Below are 21,063 nucleotides of genomic sequence, written 5' to 3' on the forward strand. Positions count from 1 at the left end.
CCAACCAGGACTTCCCTAAATCTGAGGATAAATAAACAGTTTAAAGTAAATCCTGGTTTAGTCCTGGTTTAGTCCTGGTTTAGTCCTGGTTTAGTCCTGGTTTAGTCCTGGTTTTAATCCTGGGTTAGTTCCGGTTTAATCCTGGTTTAGTCCTGGTTTAGTCCTGGTTTAATCCTGGTTTAGTCCTGGTTTAGTCTTGGTTTTAATCCTGGGTTAGTTCGTTGTTTAGTCCTGGTTTTAGTCTATGATTTAGTCCTTGTTTTAGTACGATATATTGCTATAGAGAAATATCACGATAAATGATAATATTGAAACTAGGATAAATAAAGCAGGATAATCCCTGTAAACATTTTAAAATACTTTAAAATACATGATCATTAAAAGGCATTGTGAGGTGCAAACACATATAGCAAAATGAACCATTAAATAGTCATAGAAGTTACTCAATCAACTCTCTGCATCTCGAATCTTACAAAAAACCTCCCCACTCTCGCAAACACAATATTTACTGAGCCCCAAAATATACTGTCCCAGCTATCATCTATTTAACAATAAGTCCATATAATAATGATCGTGAGAGGCTTACATCTAATTTTAATTCAAATAGAACCAACAGTACACTGACCTAAGTATATGCTGCCTTTAGTGTTGACCATCAGGCTTTTGCCTTTGGACTGTCCATGAAGCGCTGGCTCTCCATCAATCTGGATGTAACCGTCCTTCCCAGTTCTGCAACAACAAAAACATTTCTCAAATATACCTTGGATTTCAGTGAGAAGGTTTATTTTACTTTACTTTAAAAGTTGTATATCGCACAAAATGTACTCTTGTGAGCTTTAAGCCATGTTATAATGCTGTTACCTCCTGAAAAACATACTTGGAGTTGTGTTTTGTTTCATTCACACATGTTTGAGTAATAACACATTATTAGTCTGTCCACATCTCCAAAGCTCAAAATGCTCTGTTCCACCCTGTGATGTCATGAAGTGGTAGTTCAGGTTAAGAGCTATGTTTTATTTAGTTCTTTAGAGACTGTCTATTCCAAGTCTGAAATCATCCAAATGATTCTAGTGAAGCTGGAACAGAGTTTTTTTCTGAGAGAAGAACTCAGCTCGTATATACGGGGTTTACGTGTTAAACTTGTGTGAATAAAACAAAACACGACTTTGTCTGTTTGTGATGAGGAAACAACATTATAACATAGATCAGAAAATAGCATACTAGCAATTTGGGCTGTTTAAATTTTACCAAGTGAATCTAGTATGTGATACCAATATTAAGGTGTACAGAAAATAGTTTTGTGTAAGATCTACTAGGTGAGAAAACATGCACGAAACAAATGAATAAAAACTAGTGATATTTAAATAAATAATATCACCGCAGTTGACATTACCTGACTGCTGTAACTTTGTGCCACTGTCCGTCATTAATAGGCCTCCGAGACCTGAGCTGTGCCTCCCCACTGCCCAGCTGGTAACTACAATACAAAACATGTCTGTCAGGAGTAGTAATGGGAGTAGTAGTTGTAGTAGTAGTAGTCGCAGTAGTAGTAGAAATTGTCATAGCAGTAGTAATATATATCAGTGTATATGACTTTACCTGAAAACGAGGTGTCCGTTGTGTAGTCCCAGGCTGATGAAGTCTTTGCCTTTGCCGTGTTCTCCGTGTTCCTGTCAATCAAATCAATCAGTGTCCAGCCAAAGTGTGCGTCACTATCACTACTTATTGTTTGTTACTAATGGGCCTGAATTTGCATTAATTTCCAAGTACTAGAACTAATTCTGCAAAATTATACACTTAAAAAGCTTAGTACTTGTAACCAAATACTTTATGCTGACTTAAATAGTGAAATCTACGATACTATTATATCTGCTTTGGCTTTGATTTACTTTTTGACAGGACTAGGAGTTCATAATTTCACATTTGTACTATTCATTTTTATGCATTTTTACATTTTCTTTAAAGGACCCATATTACGCTATTTTCTGATCTATGTTATAATGTTGTTTCCTCATCACAAACAGGCCTGGAGTTGTGTTTTGTTTCATTAACACATGTTTAACACACAAATCCTGCACATTTAGCCACATTGAGTTCTTCTCTCAAAAAGAAAACACTCTGTTCTACCTTGTGATGTCATGTGGTGATACAGGAAGTGCTCCACTGTGTTTTTAAACTCCATACACCTTCACTAGAATCATATGGATGATTTCAGCCCTGGAATTGTTAATGTCTACTAAACAAAAGGTAAAAGGAGCTTGAAAACTACTGCTTCATGACATCACAAAGTGGAACAGAGTGTTTTGATTTTTGGAGACGTAGACTTATAATAAAGGATTACTCAAACACGTGTGAATGAAACAAAACACAACTCTCCGGGTATGTTGTTGATGAAGAAACAACATTCTAACATAGCTACAATTTTGCATAATATAGGACCTTTAATTATCAGGCATATTTCCTCACAGTATTGTCAAAACACATTCAATCACACATTATAAATTCATTGGTTGTGAATTAACAAAATGAAGGGTAAATACAAGATAATGACAAGACAAGCCTTCGTGCTCAGAGCAATGTTAACATACAAGCATGTGAGGATTGATATCGATATGGTTTAAAAACACATGAATGCAGAATTTGAATACAAAATAATGGCAGAAAACAATATAGTGAATACCTTCTTATTAGCATGCACTTTCCTCAGGTTGCGTGAGCCTGAGGTCTCCTGAGGACATGGACGAGGGTTAGAGGAACATGCATTGCTTTAGTGATGTAAAAAAAAAATAAAAATACTCACAGTCCGCATGCGTAAAAACAGAATTAGTGAATGAACAAAATGCATTTATTAATATATGGACATTAATGTTTTGGTTACATGGAGTTGGTGGACACAGGCAGCATATGTGAATAAAAAGGTCGTAAGAAAGTTGAAGAAGAACCAAGGACTTACCACGCCTTGCCATAGAATTAGACCTTCAGATGAACTGGTGTTGATATCGAGTTCAATTGTCTCTGGAGAGTCTGGTGCACTGAAATACAAAGAATATTAAATTAAAGATACATTGTGTAACTTTTCAGCAAGGGGATTTTTTTTATTCTATTGCATTAAGCATATCTATCTCTATAGACACAAGCCGATCACGAAACAAGACCAAGTTACAGATCAGGTCTATGGATTCTCTATTCTTTATTTTGAAGGTATTTTTAAGCAATACATACACACATAATGAAATAAATGCTAGATAGACAGGCTGGTGATGGACCATTCACCCGAAAAGTTACACAGTCCACTTTTAAAGAATTGAAAAATGAAAATTATGTGACAAAGAGTTGATTTTTACCTTCGTGGGAAGACAGCTTTTGGAAGAGCGATGTATCCGTCGTTGTCAAAGTGAGCCGCATACTGATAGGGTGAATCTAGAAAGTTACAAATGTCAGGATTAACTGTCTCTATCGTTTTCAATTTTTGTTGTTGTATCGCCATCTAGAGGCAAAAGTGTAGAGGAATCATGAGTAAAAGCAATCAGATTCAAAAGCAGGGGTCTCAAACTTCTTTCTGCTATCAACACAATACACATTTGAGCAGCAATGTTGATATCAAAATAATTGTACAAATACTATAATTTGAATTGCTGTGTTATTTGCTGCAAGTAAAATGTATTTCTTAAGTATTCTTGCAAAATATGTATTTTTTAAAACACTATTGCCATGTTTTTTTTGTTTTTGCGGTACTATTGTTTCATATTTATATTGTCTCCTTATATATTACTTGTTGAAAATTGTTGGATTTCAGTTTGAAACCCCTGATCTACAGCAGTTTATTGGGTTTAAAAATAATCATCTTTAACTTGTAGACTTATATCCAGCCAGTGTCTTCACAATGCAGAATCAAAATGCACCATCCAAACAAATTATCAAAAATATCACATTACAAAATACAAATCAGGCCCCATAATGCACTGCAGCAGGCAAATCTATAGTAACAAATACATTATATCTGCTTAGTTTTACCAATTTCTTAAAGATAGGACGCCATCTAGTGGTAAAACTATTTTTGTAAAGCCCCAAATCAGAACTGTCTCACAGGTTCCACAATATGGCAAGCAATGGAATATCATTTTATCTTTAACAATTGTGGGCTTATAGTTATAATATGCAGTGTCTTAACAACACACTGTTCACATAAACATTAAAATTTATAAAAATGTCACGAAAAGATCAGGCATAATTTCAGCAATCCTTCTCACAAATTCAGCTGAGAATAGAATAAAGCAATCAGAAAACTCACCAGTTCTGTGTCTCCATGCAGACACAGTAATAACACATTGTACCTCACACATTTTTTCACTTTAAATTTAGGTGTTAGTATCAGCATATTTTATCACCATCGGATTATTCTGAGTTTGGACTTTGTTTTACAGGAAAAACAAAGATATTTATGGGGGAAGTTTGCAGGGCTGCACAATATCGGAAACATAACTTATGTAATTTAGAAATATGTCATTTTAACAAAGTTCCAATAGTTATTTTTACTCAAAGTAACTTAACATTACTTGTTTTAACCAGTTTTTCCTAATAGTTGAATTAGGATTTAGAAACATAAAACAATCTTAATCAAAATGACACTTTAATATGTTGTTGTTCAACATATTGTCAGAAATATAATATGCAAACTATATCAAATAATATTGAATCATTGCAATTGGTTTCTTGTAATAATGCTGAATGATGCAATAGAGCTCAACCGGGATCACCTTCCCGTGGTTCTGGAAGTAAATTTCAGTTTATTTTTCCCATAAACTTTCCAAAAAATAAAAATAAAAAGTTTGAAACCTTGCTCAGGGTCAATCAGGTACGTGATAACTAATGGCCACAAGATCTACAATTTTATTTAAAATCTGATTATGAAACTTTATAAATCTCTAAGTCATTAAAGCAAGCTGAATCTTGGGTTTAAAATGAGCTTTTTGGACTCACAACATCTGTAATATGGATATTAGTCATTACTTATATGTATTTGAATTTGAAAAGTCTATGCAAAAAATGAATGGAAAATTTACCTCTGGAACCGACGTCAACTTCGAAGTGGGCGGGACTGTTGAGCCCCATAATGATCATTTAGTGATATCTAATATAGTGCAGCCCGGGCAGTTTGTTTGTTTGGAAAAGGAGTTGTCAATAACATTTTATTTCTGTGAGTACAGAAAGTGTCTTAAATAAGCTGTACTGGGTTTGGAAACAAAAGGAATTCTACATTTATGTTACAAAGTGGGTCCATATGTGCATATGTCCATATTCAGGCTGCATAATGAGCTCTGTATGTACTTTACATAAATGCAGAGTTCCTCTTTCTCCAAACCTGATCCGGGGCCAGGAGCCTCAGTGGAGAACAGTTGTTTGCAGTTTATTGGAGCGTGTTAAGCCAAAGACATGGTCCCCTCCAGCTCATGAGGGGGCGCTGTTAGTCAGGTGCAGAATATACCACAGATACTGAATATACCACAGATACTGTACCATTGGAGCCGCTACCTTCCAAACTCCAGAGGGCCTCGGGGGAGCCTGTGTGCAGTATAGAGCATGAGGGGGGTACACTTTAATAAGACATGCTAAATTGTCTCAGAATGCACTGCAGCGCTGGGGGTCGGCTGTCTGACAGAGGGGAATGTGAACCATATGGACTCAATTCAGCCTCTGATCGACTGCTGTGATAAACCGCTGGTGTGTTTGCAGTGGATAAGCAGGTCACAGAATGAAACAGAAGTGGAACTTTGACATAGAGATAGTTTGTAGATGACTTACTGTGAGCACAGGTGGGACCAGAGTGTCCAGGGCTGCACACACACTGCCCCTGCACACAACTGCCCCCGTTGAGACACTGAGCGTCCCTCTGGCACACGTCCTTCACCACCTCACAGCGCTCACCTGAGAGGGAAAAGGTCATATTTACAAACAGTACATTACATTACAGGGCCAGCTCTAGTTATGCTCTTATGTTTAAATCTTTACAAACATGTTTCAAATTATGTACTGTGAATTGAATAATCACACAACTCAGTACAATGTAATCTTAGTTAATTCCTAGAGCACTTACCCTCAAATCCATCTTTGCAGAGGCACTGGTACTCATACTCTGCGTTGGACATGCAGTCTCCACCATTCAAACATGGCCGCCGGTCACAGGGGCTGTTGTCCACACACTTATTGATGGCATTGCTCTCAGTGAAGCTGTACGACAAGTCCACCGTCTTGTTATTGATGAGCACCTACAAAGACAAAGAGTAAAATTACACCTCTGTATGAATGAGCATCGTACAGAAAAGTCTCTACATAGTTAAAACAACTAGAATTTGTGTATATTGTGTGCTCCATAGCGTGTTTATTTAGTTTATGCAACTTTTTACTGAATATGGCCAAAAAACACTGACCTCTCCTATGCATCCCTCAAACATGTGGCTGATATTGGCGGGTTTGGGCAGGATCTCCATGTTAGGGACTCCTCCGAGGAACATGGGCGTGTGGATGTTGAGACCCTGGGCTTTACCCGGAGATGAGAGCCTCTCCACTGGGCCCTGGTCTACCTGGAGGTACCCCTCCTTCCTCACGCGCTCTGCCACCACTCTGTGCCACTGACCCAGAGAAACCGGCTCAGGGCTCAGTAAGACGGCCTGACCTGGAAATATATAAATAAATAAAAACAATAAGATTCAAGAATGGAGACACGGCAAAAAGCTGAAAGTAGTTATATTATATTCAGAACAAACACCGGTACTTGAACTCTATATCTTCATAGTTTTTTTATTTAAATGAATATACTAGGATCCAAAAATTTAAGCAATTTATCACATGTGAGTACAAATATCACAACTGTATCAGATGAGTTAATTTACCTTACAGTATGCAACTTTTGAAAGAAAAAATGGGCTCTTAAAACTTAAAAAATATGATTCGTCATTGTGTACGGGCTTGCATCTAAACAAACATGACTCTTATTTGGCCTAGAGGGAGACTCTTCCTGCTCGTCTCCATGGAAATGTTGTACCTTTGGCAATAATCTTCCACAGTATGGCATAAAACATATGGATCTCACAAAATTTAAATCATACTTCAGGACATTTCCACTATTTCCATAGAATGACACCTCCAGAAAATTACACACTACACCTTTAAGACCACACACCTCAGTCCAGTCAATAAAAGTACAATACAAAAGCTCTCTCACCTGTGCCCAGCTCATATCTGAACTCCACGTGTCCGTTCACCATAGAGATGGAGACAAAGTCCTCCACCTTCATCTTCTTTCCTCCGGAGAAGAACATGAGGCCTTGAGCGCTCTGAGGTTTGAACTCCAGCTCCACCAGCAGGTCGTCATGAATATTTGTCAGAGGAGGATATGAGATGAACGAAGTCTTCCCATCAAACAGAGGAGTGGTCACTAGCTCTCCTGATAAAGCACAAGGAGAAAGAATGAATGTGGTATGATTGTTAAGAAATGTTTCTCTCTGCATTTGACCCATGTTTCAATCCACTGGGGCAGGAGCTTGGTCAGGACTACCTTTGGTTATTGTGCAATGACGACATATATTCAAGCAAAAATAACAACAACTTTGCTTCCCAGGGATGATATTATTATTATTTTGTTCTGTAATATTGCAATACTTCTCTGTACTCACCGCCCATGCATTTGTCTCCAAACTTGCCCAGATGACAGCGGCAGTCATAACCCAATCCATTTGGACGGTTGATACAGGTCGCATCTGGTCCACAGGCCTCTGATAATAAAAATGTACCGGTATATCATGAAGTATTTGAAGCTAAAAGTTAAGTGGTCACAATTTTATATTTTGTAACTTGTGCTTTCCCAGAGAACCGAATGTTCCCCGTGAAACCTTGAAGAGGAGATTACCCTCTAGCAGTGATCTAGGATTCATATTCATAGAACCATAGTTACATTACATCTATTTGTTCCCCTTGTACTGTACCTGTGTGGCAGTGCAGGGAGGAGTGGTGCTGACAGTTGCTGCCGGTGAAGCCTCGGGCACAGCTGCACTTGTAGAGGCTGGTCTCTGAATCCTCACATCTGCCTCCATTCTGTGAAGACGGGTTAAACCTCAGCCTCACTTTATCACAGAAGCTTGATTACATGATAAAACATTAATTTACTTACTGTTTACTTTAGGTTTCACATCAGTTTAGCATAACCCTACATATACGCAATATGGCAGGACTGACCTGACATGGGTGGTCTTTGCAGGTGGGGCAGTTGGAGACCCCAGTGGAGCTGCGGTCCAGATCTTTAAAGATGACCTCCTCTCCCTGGATGATCAGCTGTCGGACACAGCCTGAAAAGCGACAACAAAATCAACAATTATTTACTTAATCTATGGACAGTTACTGCATGTTGGTGTAAAAAATAGGGCACATACCAACAAAGCCAGTCTTGATACCGGCGGTCTTGGAGAGCATGGTATAGTTGGGGTAACCACCCAAATACAGCTCTTCATTCAGATCCAGGCCTTGGAATTTACCCTAAAGAGAAAAGTAACTCATTATATTGTATTTGAGCTTGTCAAATTGTAGAAAATTGTAATTTTGCCTGTTCAAACTATATTAAATACTGCATTTATATAGGAGATTGTGAGGTTATGTTAGTGATAAACCCAGCTATAAACAAACTGAGGTACTGTGCATGCCTTCTTATGTTCTGATTTTATTCATTTTAAATAGACACACTTTTATTTATGCTTTTGACTTGCATTATAGTTTTGACCCTGCTGGCACCCGGTCTAGCTGTGAATTAGTCCTGGTTTGAGGTTGTTTTAGACCTGCTTTAGTCCATACTCAGTCTAGACCTGGTGGTGCTTAGAAAGACACATTTTATTCGTTTATTTATTAGGTTGTTAAGTCCTATCTTCTTATGAGAGCCTAGTTATAATGTTGTTTCCTCATCAAAGACATGCCTGAATGAAACAAAACACAACTCCAGGTCTGTTTTTGACGAGGAAACATTATAACATAGATCATAAAAAAGCGTAATATGAGCCCTTAAAAAATACCAGAATCAGAACAAGTACCAAAACTACCACTAGAGACATTGAAGTATAAGAATAGTATATATAATATGTAAGGACTTAGTGATGACTGACCTGTGAGGTGCCGTTGATGGGCTCTCCTCCATCCACACTGATGTAACCCAGAGTCAGGTTACGGGAAAACTCCACTGTGTGAAACTCACCCAGTTTTATGGGGTTTGGATCGCGGATAGTGGCCATGCCAGAGCCGACATCAAACCTGAAATGACAAAAACAATATTTAAAAAAGACATAATAATTCTATAAGTGTATTCTGATTTTTTTGATGGCTTTTGTATTTGTGTTTCCTGTTTTATAACAATTCTGTGTGCAAATGGATGCATCCTGGACTCATCTGGACACATCTACCGTCTGTTCATCCTGGTTTAGTCCTTGCAGAAAAGGAGGGTCTAAGGACAGGGGGCGCTCTGGGACCATTTATCAATCAAAGTTATCCATTTGCTTGTTTTCTGTAGGCTAAATCAACAATTTTGTGAAGTCCTGCATGGCAATTGCTATTGTGAGCTATACAAAATGAAATGAAAAGCCTTTTTTTGAGATGATGGTGCAAACACTTGAATTGGTGTCTGCGCCCTCTGCTGGCAACAATGGGAAATAACTAAAAGAGCCAAACCTAGCTGCACACACGCTAATTTATTGACTTTGAAACTGAAGACCAACCAAGGTGTCCAAGATGTAAACAGTGAAAATGAGAGACTACTTCAGGTACAGTGTGTATTTGATGAAGAAATAACATAATAGCTGAATTGTATAGTTTAAAAGTGTATATGTGTTTAAAAGTGTAGTAGTGGTAACAGAAGTAGGGAAATAAAATATATATTAGGTTTTATTTGTGCGTTTGTTATCTTAAAGTTTGACCTGAATTCCAGTCGACCTCCCACAAGACCAAGAGAAACAAAGTCTGCTCCGGTGGTCCGCTTCTGTCCGTTGTACATAATCATACCTGCACCAAACAAACATGTATTAACACAAATGCAATCTATCTTTATGAATCACTCACAAAGCAATGCATTTATTCAGCCTTTGTAATGCTTGTCAATGAAAATGAAACTAGTTAGGATGGGCTTTTAATATTTTAACACACAATAAACCTGTTCAAAAGCTTATGGTAAGCAGCATGCTATGGTGAGCAGGATTAAAGCCAACCAAAGCTGAGTTCACAGTAGAGATACATGGCTTCTCTATACTTTGTCCACATGCCAGGGACACGTAAGGCTTTGCAATCATGCAGATTTACACTTTAACATAATAACTCAAAATTAAATGAAACCAGCCTGAATAAAAGGTGCAAACACAAAGCTGATTTTAAAATGTTGTTTATGCCTGATCGGATACTGCCTCAGTTATACAGCAAAAATCAGGATACCCATACTAGTTTAGATGACTTGAATTCAAAATTTTACCTTGATTTGAGTTTTGATTAAAAGGTCCTATGTTACACAAAATTGACTCTGTGAGCTTTTAGTCATGTTCGAATGTTTTTACTTCATCAAAAACATACTTGGAGCTGTGTTTTGTTTCATTCACGCATGTTTGAATAACACTTTATTATTAGTCTGTCTGTTTTCAAGTTAACACCTACGTTTTGCCTTTTGTTCAATGGTCTGAAAAGCTGACAGATATAGTGTGTTTAAATTCACAAAAGGGAATTACAAGGGAATTGAGTTGGTTTATGAGAGTCTTCCATAAATGAGGGGCATAAAATCTAAAAGCAGTTTTCCCAAGCTCTGTGTAGAGTTGTGGTAGTGCCAAGGTCAGTCTATTGTGAGACCTTGTATGATAATGATGAGAATTGAATTGAATCTGGGGGGTGAGATACTGTGGAAGTTTTGCCAGTACAGCCTGGTAAATAGATTGGCAATTCCAGGACTGAATTCCAGCATTTTCTTTTTGAGAGACAAAATATGCAGGATTTGTGAGTTAAACATGTGTAAATGAAACAAAACACAACTCCAGGTTTGTGATGAGGAAACAACGTTATAACATAGATCAAAAATAGTGTAACATGGTTTTAAGACCATTCTGACAACATATTAATCTTATCTTATTTTAGTCTTATAAAGCACAATTAACTTCCTGTGTGTGTGTATTTTTACTTAAAGATGTACATTTTCTGGTGAAGGGTATACCACTGTCTAGTTTCCATGGAGATATTATTGCATTGCCTCAATTGTTCCACATTATGGCATTAACTTAACTGATCTATCCCCATGGAGGCAAACAAGTGAAACCACCAAGCCAAAATACAGGTCAGAACTGTGGAATGGTGACCCTACTCCCAGCAAGAATATTTCTCAAGTTTATTTTTTGCAATAAAACACAAGTAATGAAATAAATGGTAGTTAAATATATTTAATGCCGTAATGTGGAACATTTTAAACCAAAAAGAAAGAAACATCTACATGGAGACAAGCAGGTGGATGCTTCACCAGAAATATTACATAGTACACTTACTCAATGCAAGATCTAATATTTTTGAATCAAGTTGTTTTACTTTAACCTAATATTATGTTTTAACAGAGATTAATTGGCCAAACAAAACAAATCCAGTCAGCTAATGTCGGCTGTAAACTAAATAAACTAAATAAAACCATTCGAAACTGCTAAAATCAAGTATAAAATTTCAAATTCAAGTCCCCTTAAATTAATACAGATACTCCCAGATATTTGCAGTGTGGATAAACATAAACAAAATATTCCTACAGAATCATTGGGCATTTCTGATTTCCAATGCCCTAAAATCAGCTGTGTGCCCTCTGCAGGATGGACAAGTCTATTGCAGCCAATCAGCACAACTGCACATTTAAACTTTGAGATTTTATTTCTCAAACCGACTAAGACTCACCAGCGTACAATATGAGACCTTCCCACCACACGAGTGAGGAAGAGAGAACACGTTTAGGCATCAATATGAACAGCATCAAGCAAATAATCATATAAAAACACAAGTTATTGCACTGAAATTAAACGGTAGCACTTCATTTACCAGCTGATACCACAGTAATAGAATGGGAAAAGCGTGGTAACAAAAAGTGTAATAGTTATAATTAAATGATAAAGATTCACAGAGACTATTTTATTTAAGTGTACCATGATTTTATTTTATTTTTTATTTTTTTTAACATGAAACTAACTAACTAATTCTCATCCTTGCAAGTCAGTAATTTTATGTGAATTACTTAACAGTTTGCACATGAATTTTGAAATTGCGTGCATTTTAAAGTGGATACTTTTTACTTTTACTTTACTTTACTTTCACTACATCTGAGAGCAGGTACCTGTACTTTCTACTCCGCTACATTTCTGAACAGGACTCATTCATTATAGTTTGAGACCTCCTGAAAAGGCTGAGGGTTTATTTTTAGCACATGAGCAAACAAAATTATATGAATAAAAACAGCTAGAAAAAAAACAATAAATTCAACTGTTTCTATTGATCAAATTTCAGCACAAATCTTTATCATTTGAGGCTTTATTAAATGTCAAAATCTGCACGAAATACTTTAACTTTTTACTCTTAAAGTATATTTTTATATAGGGGTACTTTAATACTTTTACTTAAGTTGATTTTTTTCATGTGATACTTTTACTTTTACGTGAGTATTTCTTTGCTCTGGCATCTATACTTTTACATAAGTAGCAGAATTCCATCACTGATAATAATTCCCATTTACCATGTTATTCCCATTCTATTACCATGGTGTTATAATGTGCTGTGAAGTAAAGTGCATCCAATGAACCGCCGCTTACCGTCCACATTGTCGGGTCTGAAGTTGATCTTGATGCTAAATGACTTGTAAGCATTTTTGATGGTCGGCAGGGTGAGGTACGACACAGGCTCCTGGGCAAAGTACGGCATCACTCTCTCTGAAATGATAGTCAAAGCAATTAGCATACATTTAACAAAGAGGTTACGAGTGAATTTTAAGTTTAGTCAAGATTAAGTCAAATAATATGGGATCACAGCGCCAACCTGTGGGCCAGTGGATCTGACCTCTATACCAATGACGTTTATGTCAAGAGCGGGATTCACACCATCAGCTTCCGGATTAGTGGACAAACGCTCTACCAACTGAGCCACTGTTGTACTGATTTAACTCACCATGGACTTGCAGCGTGGTGAAGGCCTCCACTTTGCCCTGTTTGTTGGAGGCGGTGCAGACGTAGGTGCCTGAGTCTTCGTGAGAAACTCGAGGAACTGTCAAAACGTGGGCCTCCTGGGAACACTTAGGGGCCAGCTCTCCATCCAGCTACAAATAAGAAAGTCAAACAATCAATATTTAGCGAAAATACAGACATTATGATGTAATAACTATTATATTTAAATTATAATTGTACTTTGGACCACTTGATCTCAGGCAGTGGATATCCTGAGGCGACGCAGGGTAAAACAGCATCAGAACCGACTGTCACTTCTTTAGTTTCAGGGAGAGCTGCGATTTGAGGCAGAGCTGTATGAACAGAGAAATAAATCAATATGGCTCAATAAAATGATTTCACAATCTTTATCTCCATGTATTTTTGTTGATGAGTTCAGCTGTATGCTATTATCAGATCTAGATTATGAGTTGTGAGCATTTTTAAGATATAGATGACATGTTCTGAGATATTTCTAGCTGGATCTGTAAATAATTTCTTAGAGACAAATCATATGCCAATATAATTTTTTCAAGTACAATATTTCAGAAAAAGTCTTTTGAAAAAAGTCAATATATTAACATTAAATGGTAACTGGTCACATTTCTATATAGCACTTTTCCACCTTCAAGGCACTCAAAGATCTTCACATCAGGGAACCACTCACTCATTCACACACACACAGACACGAGGGGCGAGGTGGGTTAAGTGTCTTGCCCAAGGACAAAACGACACCATTCATCAGGGGGAGCTGGAATTGCACAGCAAACCTATGGGTCAAGGGATCTGACCTCTTTACCGGTGATGTTTATGTCGAGAGCGAGATTCAAATCACCAAATTTCAGATCAGTGGACAAATTCACTTCCAACTGATCTACTCTCGCCCCCTTAATTAATCAGGTTTAATCATGTGCCTTGGTTTGAGCCTAAATTTGTTCTGATGTACACTGGGTTTAGTCCAGGTTTACTTCCAGGTTTCATAAATAAATACATCAATTAATTAATAAATACATAAAATATGACCATTTATGTCACGATCACTGATTTGTCTGTTTCTACTGTTTTGTGACCTAAATGAGCTTCTATGACCAAGAAAACTGTGGATCAATACATTTCAAGTCTAAACTCAGAAGTAAGAATAACAGAGCACTCACACTGTACATTGAGGACCACCTGAGACTGCACAGAGCCCACATCATTGGTGGCTGTGCAGCGGTACTGTCCGGCATCTGCCTCGGTCACCTGCTCGATCTTCAGCATGCCCCCCTTCACTACGATGTGAGGGGGCAGGGCTCCTCCCACTTTGCTCCACCTGACGGTGGGCTGGGGGTCTCCTACCGCCTGACACTCAAACTCCACCGAGTTTCCGATCATCACAGTCTGAACTGAAGTACGCACGTTTATCATGACTTTGGGCAGGGCTGTAGGTGGAAAAGACAACAGAGATTATCTGTTATTCAAAAGCGATACAGAGAAATTGTAAATAAAACATTATATTTTTTAAAAAGCCACTTTAGGCACTTTAGGCACTGTCTGACAACGTTCACTGACGATCAAAAGATGTGGCTAGACTGAGAAAGGGGCAGTGGTGGAAAATAAAGAAGTACAAGTAGAACTTAAGTCAAATTTTTAGGTATATGTATTATACTTAAGTAAATTTTACAGTAAATACTTTTTACTTTTACTTCATTACATTTGGGAGCAGGTATCTGTACTTTCTACTCCACTACATTTTTTAACAGAACTGAAGTGTAAGTACTTTTCATATGATTTGAGGGATTATATTGACCATGTTTGTAGTAACGTTCAAGCTTCAACTTTGAGTATAAAAATACATGTATAAAATTTGTTTGAAAAAAATCAAAAAAATCTAGGGATTGATTTGTATTACTACTGTTGAACAAAACATGTATTTTTTAATATCACTAATTTAACACTTAAACACATTACCAACACTTCTTTGTGTGAAATACTTTTACTTTTTACTCTCCAAGTACATTTGTACATTTTTAAACGAGTACTTACCCGTAAATACTTTTACTTAAGTAGGTTTTTCATGTAATACTTTGACTTTTACTTCAGTAACTTTTTACCTCTGTATCTGTACTTCTAACTGTTAGATCAGACCTCCACTAAGTTACTAGACCATGTTTATATTAAATCAAGAGAAATTGAAATGGTCCTGGCCAATAGATCACTACTCAATTTCTTTAAAATGATCAAAAATGATTATTTTGTGACTGAGGGTGGGATAAAATATTAATATTTCTATGTATAGTATTTTTTATACTAATATTTGGCAGTACTGCACCAATACCATATTTTTCTTATTTACTCTGTTTACTAGCTCTGTACAGCTGGGCAAACTGGTAAAAATGACTTGGCACTGTAGTTAGAGGCCCCAGGGAAGACCAAGGACACGCTGGAAGGACTATGTGTCTCGGCTGGCCTGGGAACGTCTTGGGGTCCCACCGGAGGAGCTGGAGGAAGTGTCTGGGGTAGGGAAGTCTGGAAGTCCCGGCTTAGACTTCTGCCCCCGCGACCCGGCCCCGGATAAGCAGAAGAAAATGGATGGATGTAGTTGAATGCTGTGACTCACCCTGGATGGTCAGTCTGGCTGTGTCTTGGGCCTGACCATAAGCACTTGTGGCTCTGCAGATGTAAACTCCTTCATTGCTCTGCTCAAGGTTCTCAATTCTGGGTAAAAAATGACAAGAAATTGTAAATGTGATTATTATGAACTGTATTCAGATCTGTATTTCAGACGTGTTCTTGTTTTTACAGAGAAGGTCATAATCATACAGTGACTTAAGCAGCATCCACACAAATAGAAAAAAGTCTAACCACTCTACATTTTTAGATAATCCTCATTTTCGTTGCCAAGAAAGTGACCTCTGTGCACTGTAAATTGGTTGTAACTTCTTATAAATAGAAATGTGGTATCTCTGGGACTAGGGCTTGTTGGATCCTTAGATTATAGACTATATAATCCTTTAAATATCCACATGTATCCAGCATTATGTTACCTGAGCACTCCCTCTTTGACGTGGTGGTTTGGCGGCAGGACTCCTCCCTCCTTCAGCCACTCGATCTGCATCTCAGCGCCCCCTGCAGCTGAACAGGTGAACTCCACTGCACTGCCCTGAGCTTTCACCTCCACCTGTGGGGACACCTTCACCGAGAGAGGGGCTGGACGGAGAAGAGACACAGATATATTAGTTCTACGATTTTTACGTCATGTGAAATGTAGTGATGCAAATAAAAAACTCTTTTAGTGGCATTTACATTTACTTCTAGTCATTTTTGAGTTTATTCTATAGTGTAACAGTATTCTTAATTGACTAAAAGTTTAAGATTTAGCAGTAGTACTCCTCCCAGTGTGAATTACTCTGTGACAAAAGGTTTATGTTGTCAATATTTCATGGTTTGAACATTTGTGTTTCTTGCATAAACTTCTTCAAATATGCTTTCGTTTTTTTCTCGTTTAGATTGTATTCCTTAACAATGACCAGATTTTGTGGATTATTTAATATTGTGTCTTCCCATTACATTAACTTTAAATTATAAATCAGATATTACACCCAGATAGTCACTCTTATAACTACCCTTACTCAGTGGTGGAAGGTAATGAAGTAAAAGTCATAAAGTACTGTACCTAGGTATCTGTAAGATTTGGAGTTGATACTTTTTACTTTTATTTAACTACATTTGAGAGCACGTATCTGCACTTTCTACTGCACTATATTTTTGAACAGGACTGAAAAGTAAAAGTATTTTTTATTAGTGTTTGAGACCTGCTGAAAAGACTGACTTGTTCATTTTAACACATTCGCAGTTCAACAAACTACAAATATTATAAAAATCATATTTATCAAAATCAGTACATTTGAAGTCTTATAAGACCTCAAAATCTGATGAAAATACTTTTACTTTTTACTCTTTAAGTACATTTTCAAATGGGTACTTTAATTTTTATTGACTTCTTTTTACTTTTAGATTTTTTCATACAATACATTTACTTGAGTATGTTTTTGCTCTCGTATCAGTACTTTTACTAAAATAACACAATTAAGTACTTCTTCCACCACTACTCTTACTTGAGTAGTAGTTTTCCCAACTACATTTTACTCTTACATAAGCCATTTCTTGGAGCACTACCTTGTACTTCTGTTTAAGAAATATAATTTACTCGAGTACAAGTTTTGGCTACTCTACCTCTGCAATACTATAACCCAGCCCTAATTCCTCCCCTTTACATATTTAAATACTGAATTGAAGAAAACTCACATCTAACATTGACGTTGACCACCACTTCGCTGCTGCCCACTCGGTTGCTGACCACACACTTGTAGCTGCCGGCGTCTTCTGCGGTTGCCAGGTTGATTTGCAAATCTCCTCCTTCGACCTCGGCTCTGGGGGGCAGGTCTCCGCCCACTTTGGTCCAGGTGTAGGAGAGAGGGATGGTACCATGAGCCAGACACTGCAGCCGGATCACCTCACCCACACGCACTGCCACGTCATCCAGGGTGGAAGTGGTGTACGGAGGAGCTGGAGAGAGTAAATATGTTTGATTAATGGATTTATGGACTTTAAAAACACAGAAGAAGATATATTTTTTATATGAGCTGAATAGGTAGGACTAGTCAAATATGAATGAGCCAAAAACACTACTCCAGGTATTTAAACTATGTTGTAGCACAAATTTAAGTATTGCCCCTTCCAGTCTTGTCCAGTTCAGTCTGTCTATGCTTTTGTTGTAGGGAGTATTATACCTCTGATGACGTAGGCCAAGATAAAAAGGACTGAGCTAAAAGTGTGGGGCTGGACAGAAATGCAGTTTCATATTCTGCTCAAAATTGGAATTTTTATGTAATATTTGTTTGAGTTGAGATTTATATTTTAAAATCAAGCACCAATTTGCAATTCACATTTTAAAGAGGGAGAATTAACACTAAAATATGAACCACTAAACTAACAATCCCATGTATTTAAGAAAATACTTAGGCTACATATAGCAATTTTATATATAATAGAACCACATGCAGACTATATATTTTGTGGTTTGCATTGTATTTAACAGTAAAGGAAGATAACAATGTACAACTAGTAAAGTACTTAAGTAGAATTTTTAGGTATCTATACTTCTACTATGCAAGTCAGTTTTATAGTGGATACTTTTTACTTTTACTTCGCTACATTTGAGAGCAGATATCTTTACTTTCTACTCAACTATATTTTTGAACTGAACAGAAAAATAGAAAGTACTTTTCATTTGATTTGAGGGGTTATTTTTACCAGTACCATCCTAAAGTTTCTGAGTTCAAGCTTTGACAACAAAAAAGAAAGAAAATTTAAGAAATTGATTCATATCGCTATTGTTGATCAAAATATGATTTTTTTTTTAAATCAATATCACTAAATTTAACAATTTAACATTTTATCAAAACTCTGTGTGAAATACTTTTACTTTTTACTCTTTAAGTACATTGTTAAGCGAGTACTTAAATACTTAATACTTAAGTAGATTTTTTCATGTGATACTTCTAACTCTACTTGAGCAACTTTTTATCTCTGTATTAGTACTTTTACTTAATAGTACTTAAGTACTTCATCCACCACTGGTATTTAAGCTTGTATTTCTTAAAGAATTGCACTTCGTGTTAAACTAATTTCGACCTGTCAATTGTGATTTCAATTTCAATTACAATTAATCACCAATTAATTCAGTTTAACATAATGGGCCCTTAACTGTCCATCCTTTCCTAGAGTTGTTTTTTTTTTTTTTTTTATTATTACTTTTTTCTTAGTAAAAATGAAATAAATATTAAAACAAACTGACTCTCCACGTCCAAATTGATGGTGGCCTCGGATGCGCCCATTTTGTTGGAGGCAGTGCAGATGTATTCTCCAGAGTCCTGACGTCCCACAGCGGGCAGGATCAGGGAGTTATCCACAATCTTATGTCTCCACGGCAACGGAGCACGCAGCTTCGACCATGAGATGGTTGGATCTGGGAAACCTACGAACAGTGGTGTGCCGACATTTCAGCAAAAAATGTAAAACTAATGATTTTATTACACCAATCAAAACACAGTTTTGTATTTTTTAGATCTAAAATTCTCTCAAACATAACAAACAGGCTATTAGTGAAGGATTTACTGACACTCTGACCCCACAGAGCACAGAAGGAAGGAACAGTTGGATTCATGGATTTATACTTCCATGGTTGGATTACACATTGGATGGCGACATGTAGCCAGCAATGAAAGTGCTGGACGGGTGAGGACGACAGCGGTGAGTGAGGTGCTGGTGTTCTCATAAGGCCTATGTGCAGTAACTTGGATTATAGCCTAATGAGAAAACATCAAGTTAAAACGTGTCCATATAGTTGTATTCAGTTGTTGACGGTGAAGTGCATGTGTGTTCTGACTTGGCGTGTGCACTGATGTGGTTGTATCAATCAGCTGATGCATTGTGATGGATATTTTATGTGTTTAAACAGCAAAGCCGTCTGTGCAGTCAACAAAAGCACTAAATATTTTGGAGTATCAGGACTGCACTGTTCTACATGTATTAAGCCCTGCCTCAAGCACAAGGGCTAAGAGGTTGTTGTGTTGGCATCTATAGGCCTATGGATAGTTACACCTGTAAATATGGGCAGCTGGCCCACGAACTTTCTTGCTGTGAGGCAAGAATGCTATTCATTCTTGTAAAAACTGACAACACAAGATTTCAAGAGTATGTACTCAGACCATTTCACTCAAGCTACAAGATTAATATTACTTTGTGAACCAAATTACTGACAAAAAAATGACAGGGTTGACATAAAGTTACATAAGCCTGGTTACATAGGGCCCAGGCCCTCCATCTGAGATATTTAGGTTAGAAAAATGCAACCTTACAGCCATATTACTATGAAGTCTTCTCCTACCATGAGCGTCGCAGCGTAGAATAGCTGTCTGTCCCTCCACTGCGATCATTAGGGACTCGGACACAACAACGCGGGGGACAGAGGGGAGCTGGGACCCCCCCTCCACAAATACCTCCACTTTAGTCTCTGTAGTGCCTTTACTGTTACGGGCCACACACACATATGTCCCGCTGTCTTCAGGATGAGCAGCCAGGATCTGGGCAGAAGAGAAACCAAGTAAGAAATGTTCAGATAGAGAGATAGATCATGATTATGTTTAAGATTTTACAAAAAACTTTTTGTATTCTGTGCATTACAAAAGACCAGGCAAGATTTTTAGTAAAATCTTAAATATAATCATGTTAACTATGATTCAGTGAAATAGCTATAGCCTAACCTGTCCTTTGCACTTTAATCAATCAAACTACTAATAAAGCACTTATAAAGCACAAAAAAGTGCTTTACATAGATTTTTAAAACCTCTAAGAGTAGAGTATAAAACATAGTATAAAACTGTCTGTACTCGGACTCTGTTCTGTACCTGCATGACAGCGTTGGAGTCCATGGGGACGGGGCTGCTCATCATGATTTTCCTGTTGTTGTCGAGTCTGTGCCAGGACACTGAGACACGGGACTCCCCTGAGCCCTGGCACTCCAGGTTTATGGGCTCTCCCACTCGGACGCGCACAGGACCAGCCGGGGTCACCGTGACAACTGGGGAGTCTGTGGCACCTGGAATAAAAGGCAAAGAATATTCACCACTAACCACAAGGGGGCGACATTCTCAAGCACATGAAGAAAGCCATCAATATGCAACAAGTGAAAATGATGTGCACATTTTTGTATAATCACAAGAAAAAAAGATCGCCACAGTTTTTTTTACAACTTGAACACAAAAATATTAGTCTTCACTTTGTCTAACTT

At 37.5% G+C, this 21,063-nt stretch overlaps 1 protein-coding gene across 9 annotated transcripts in view; it reads right to left on the bottom strand.

The window, feature by feature from the left end:
* Positions 1-21,063, bottom strand: part of hspg2 (heparan sulfate proteoglycan 2) — a 179,653-nt gene that overhangs the window by 1,261 nt on the left and 157,329 nt on the right. For 6 of the 9 annotated variants that reach the window (XM_055223337.1, XM_055223338.1, XM_055223339.1 and 3 more), the window contains 27 exons: positions 20,681-20,871; positions 20,161-20,356; positions 19,069-19,248; positions 17,517-17,777; positions 16,256-16,418; positions 15,829-15,926; positions 14,384-14,650; positions 13,431-13,543; positions 13,195-13,342; positions 12,843-12,959; positions 11,938-11,955; positions 9,951-10,035; positions 9,147-9,291; positions 8,427-8,529; positions 8,233-8,342; positions 7,983-8,091; positions 7,674-7,772; positions 7,223-7,444; positions 6,429-6,673; positions 6,095-6,266; positions 5,803-5,925; positions 5,518-5,562; positions 3,345-3,420; positions 2,954-3,032; positions 1,600-1,670; positions 1,394-1,477; positions 626-729 (listed from right to left, as the gene is read on the bottom strand). In XM_055223337.1, coding sequence (XP_055079312.1) covers positions 626-729; positions 1,394-1,477; positions 1,600-1,670; positions 2,954-3,032; positions 3,345-3,420; positions 5,518-5,562; positions 5,803-5,925; positions 6,095-6,266; positions 6,429-6,673; positions 7,223-7,444; positions 7,674-7,772; positions 7,983-8,091; positions 8,233-8,342; positions 8,427-8,529; positions 9,147-9,291; positions 9,951-10,035; positions 11,938-11,955; positions 12,843-12,959; positions 13,195-13,342; positions 13,431-13,543; positions 14,384-14,650; positions 15,829-15,926; positions 16,256-16,418; positions 17,517-17,777; positions 19,069-19,248; positions 20,161-20,356; positions 20,681-20,871 — 3,624 coding nt within the window. The remainder of the gene's footprint in view (positions 1-625; positions 730-1,393; positions 1,478-1,599; positions 1,671-2,953; positions 3,033-3,344; positions 3,421-5,517; positions 5,563-5,802; positions 5,926-6,094; positions 6,267-6,428; positions 6,674-7,222; positions 7,445-7,673; positions 7,773-7,982; positions 8,092-8,232; positions 8,343-8,426; positions 8,530-9,146; positions 9,292-9,950; positions 10,036-11,937; positions 11,956-12,842; positions 12,960-13,194; positions 13,343-13,430; positions 13,544-14,383; positions 14,651-15,828; positions 15,927-16,255; positions 16,419-17,516; positions 17,778-19,068; positions 19,249-20,160; positions 20,357-20,680; positions 20,872-21,063) is intronic. The other 3 variants (XM_055223335.1, XM_055223342.1, XM_055223336.1) reach the window with 2 other exon arrangements.

Source organism: Periophthalmus magnuspinnatus, chromosome 7 (genome assembly GCF_009829125.3).
Source record: "Periophthalmus magnuspinnatus isolate fPerMag1 chromosome 7, fPerMag1.2.pri, whole genome shotgun sequence".
NCBI lineage: Eukaryota > Metazoa > Chordata > Actinopteri > Gobiiformes > Gobiidae > Periophthalmus > Periophthalmus magnuspinnatus.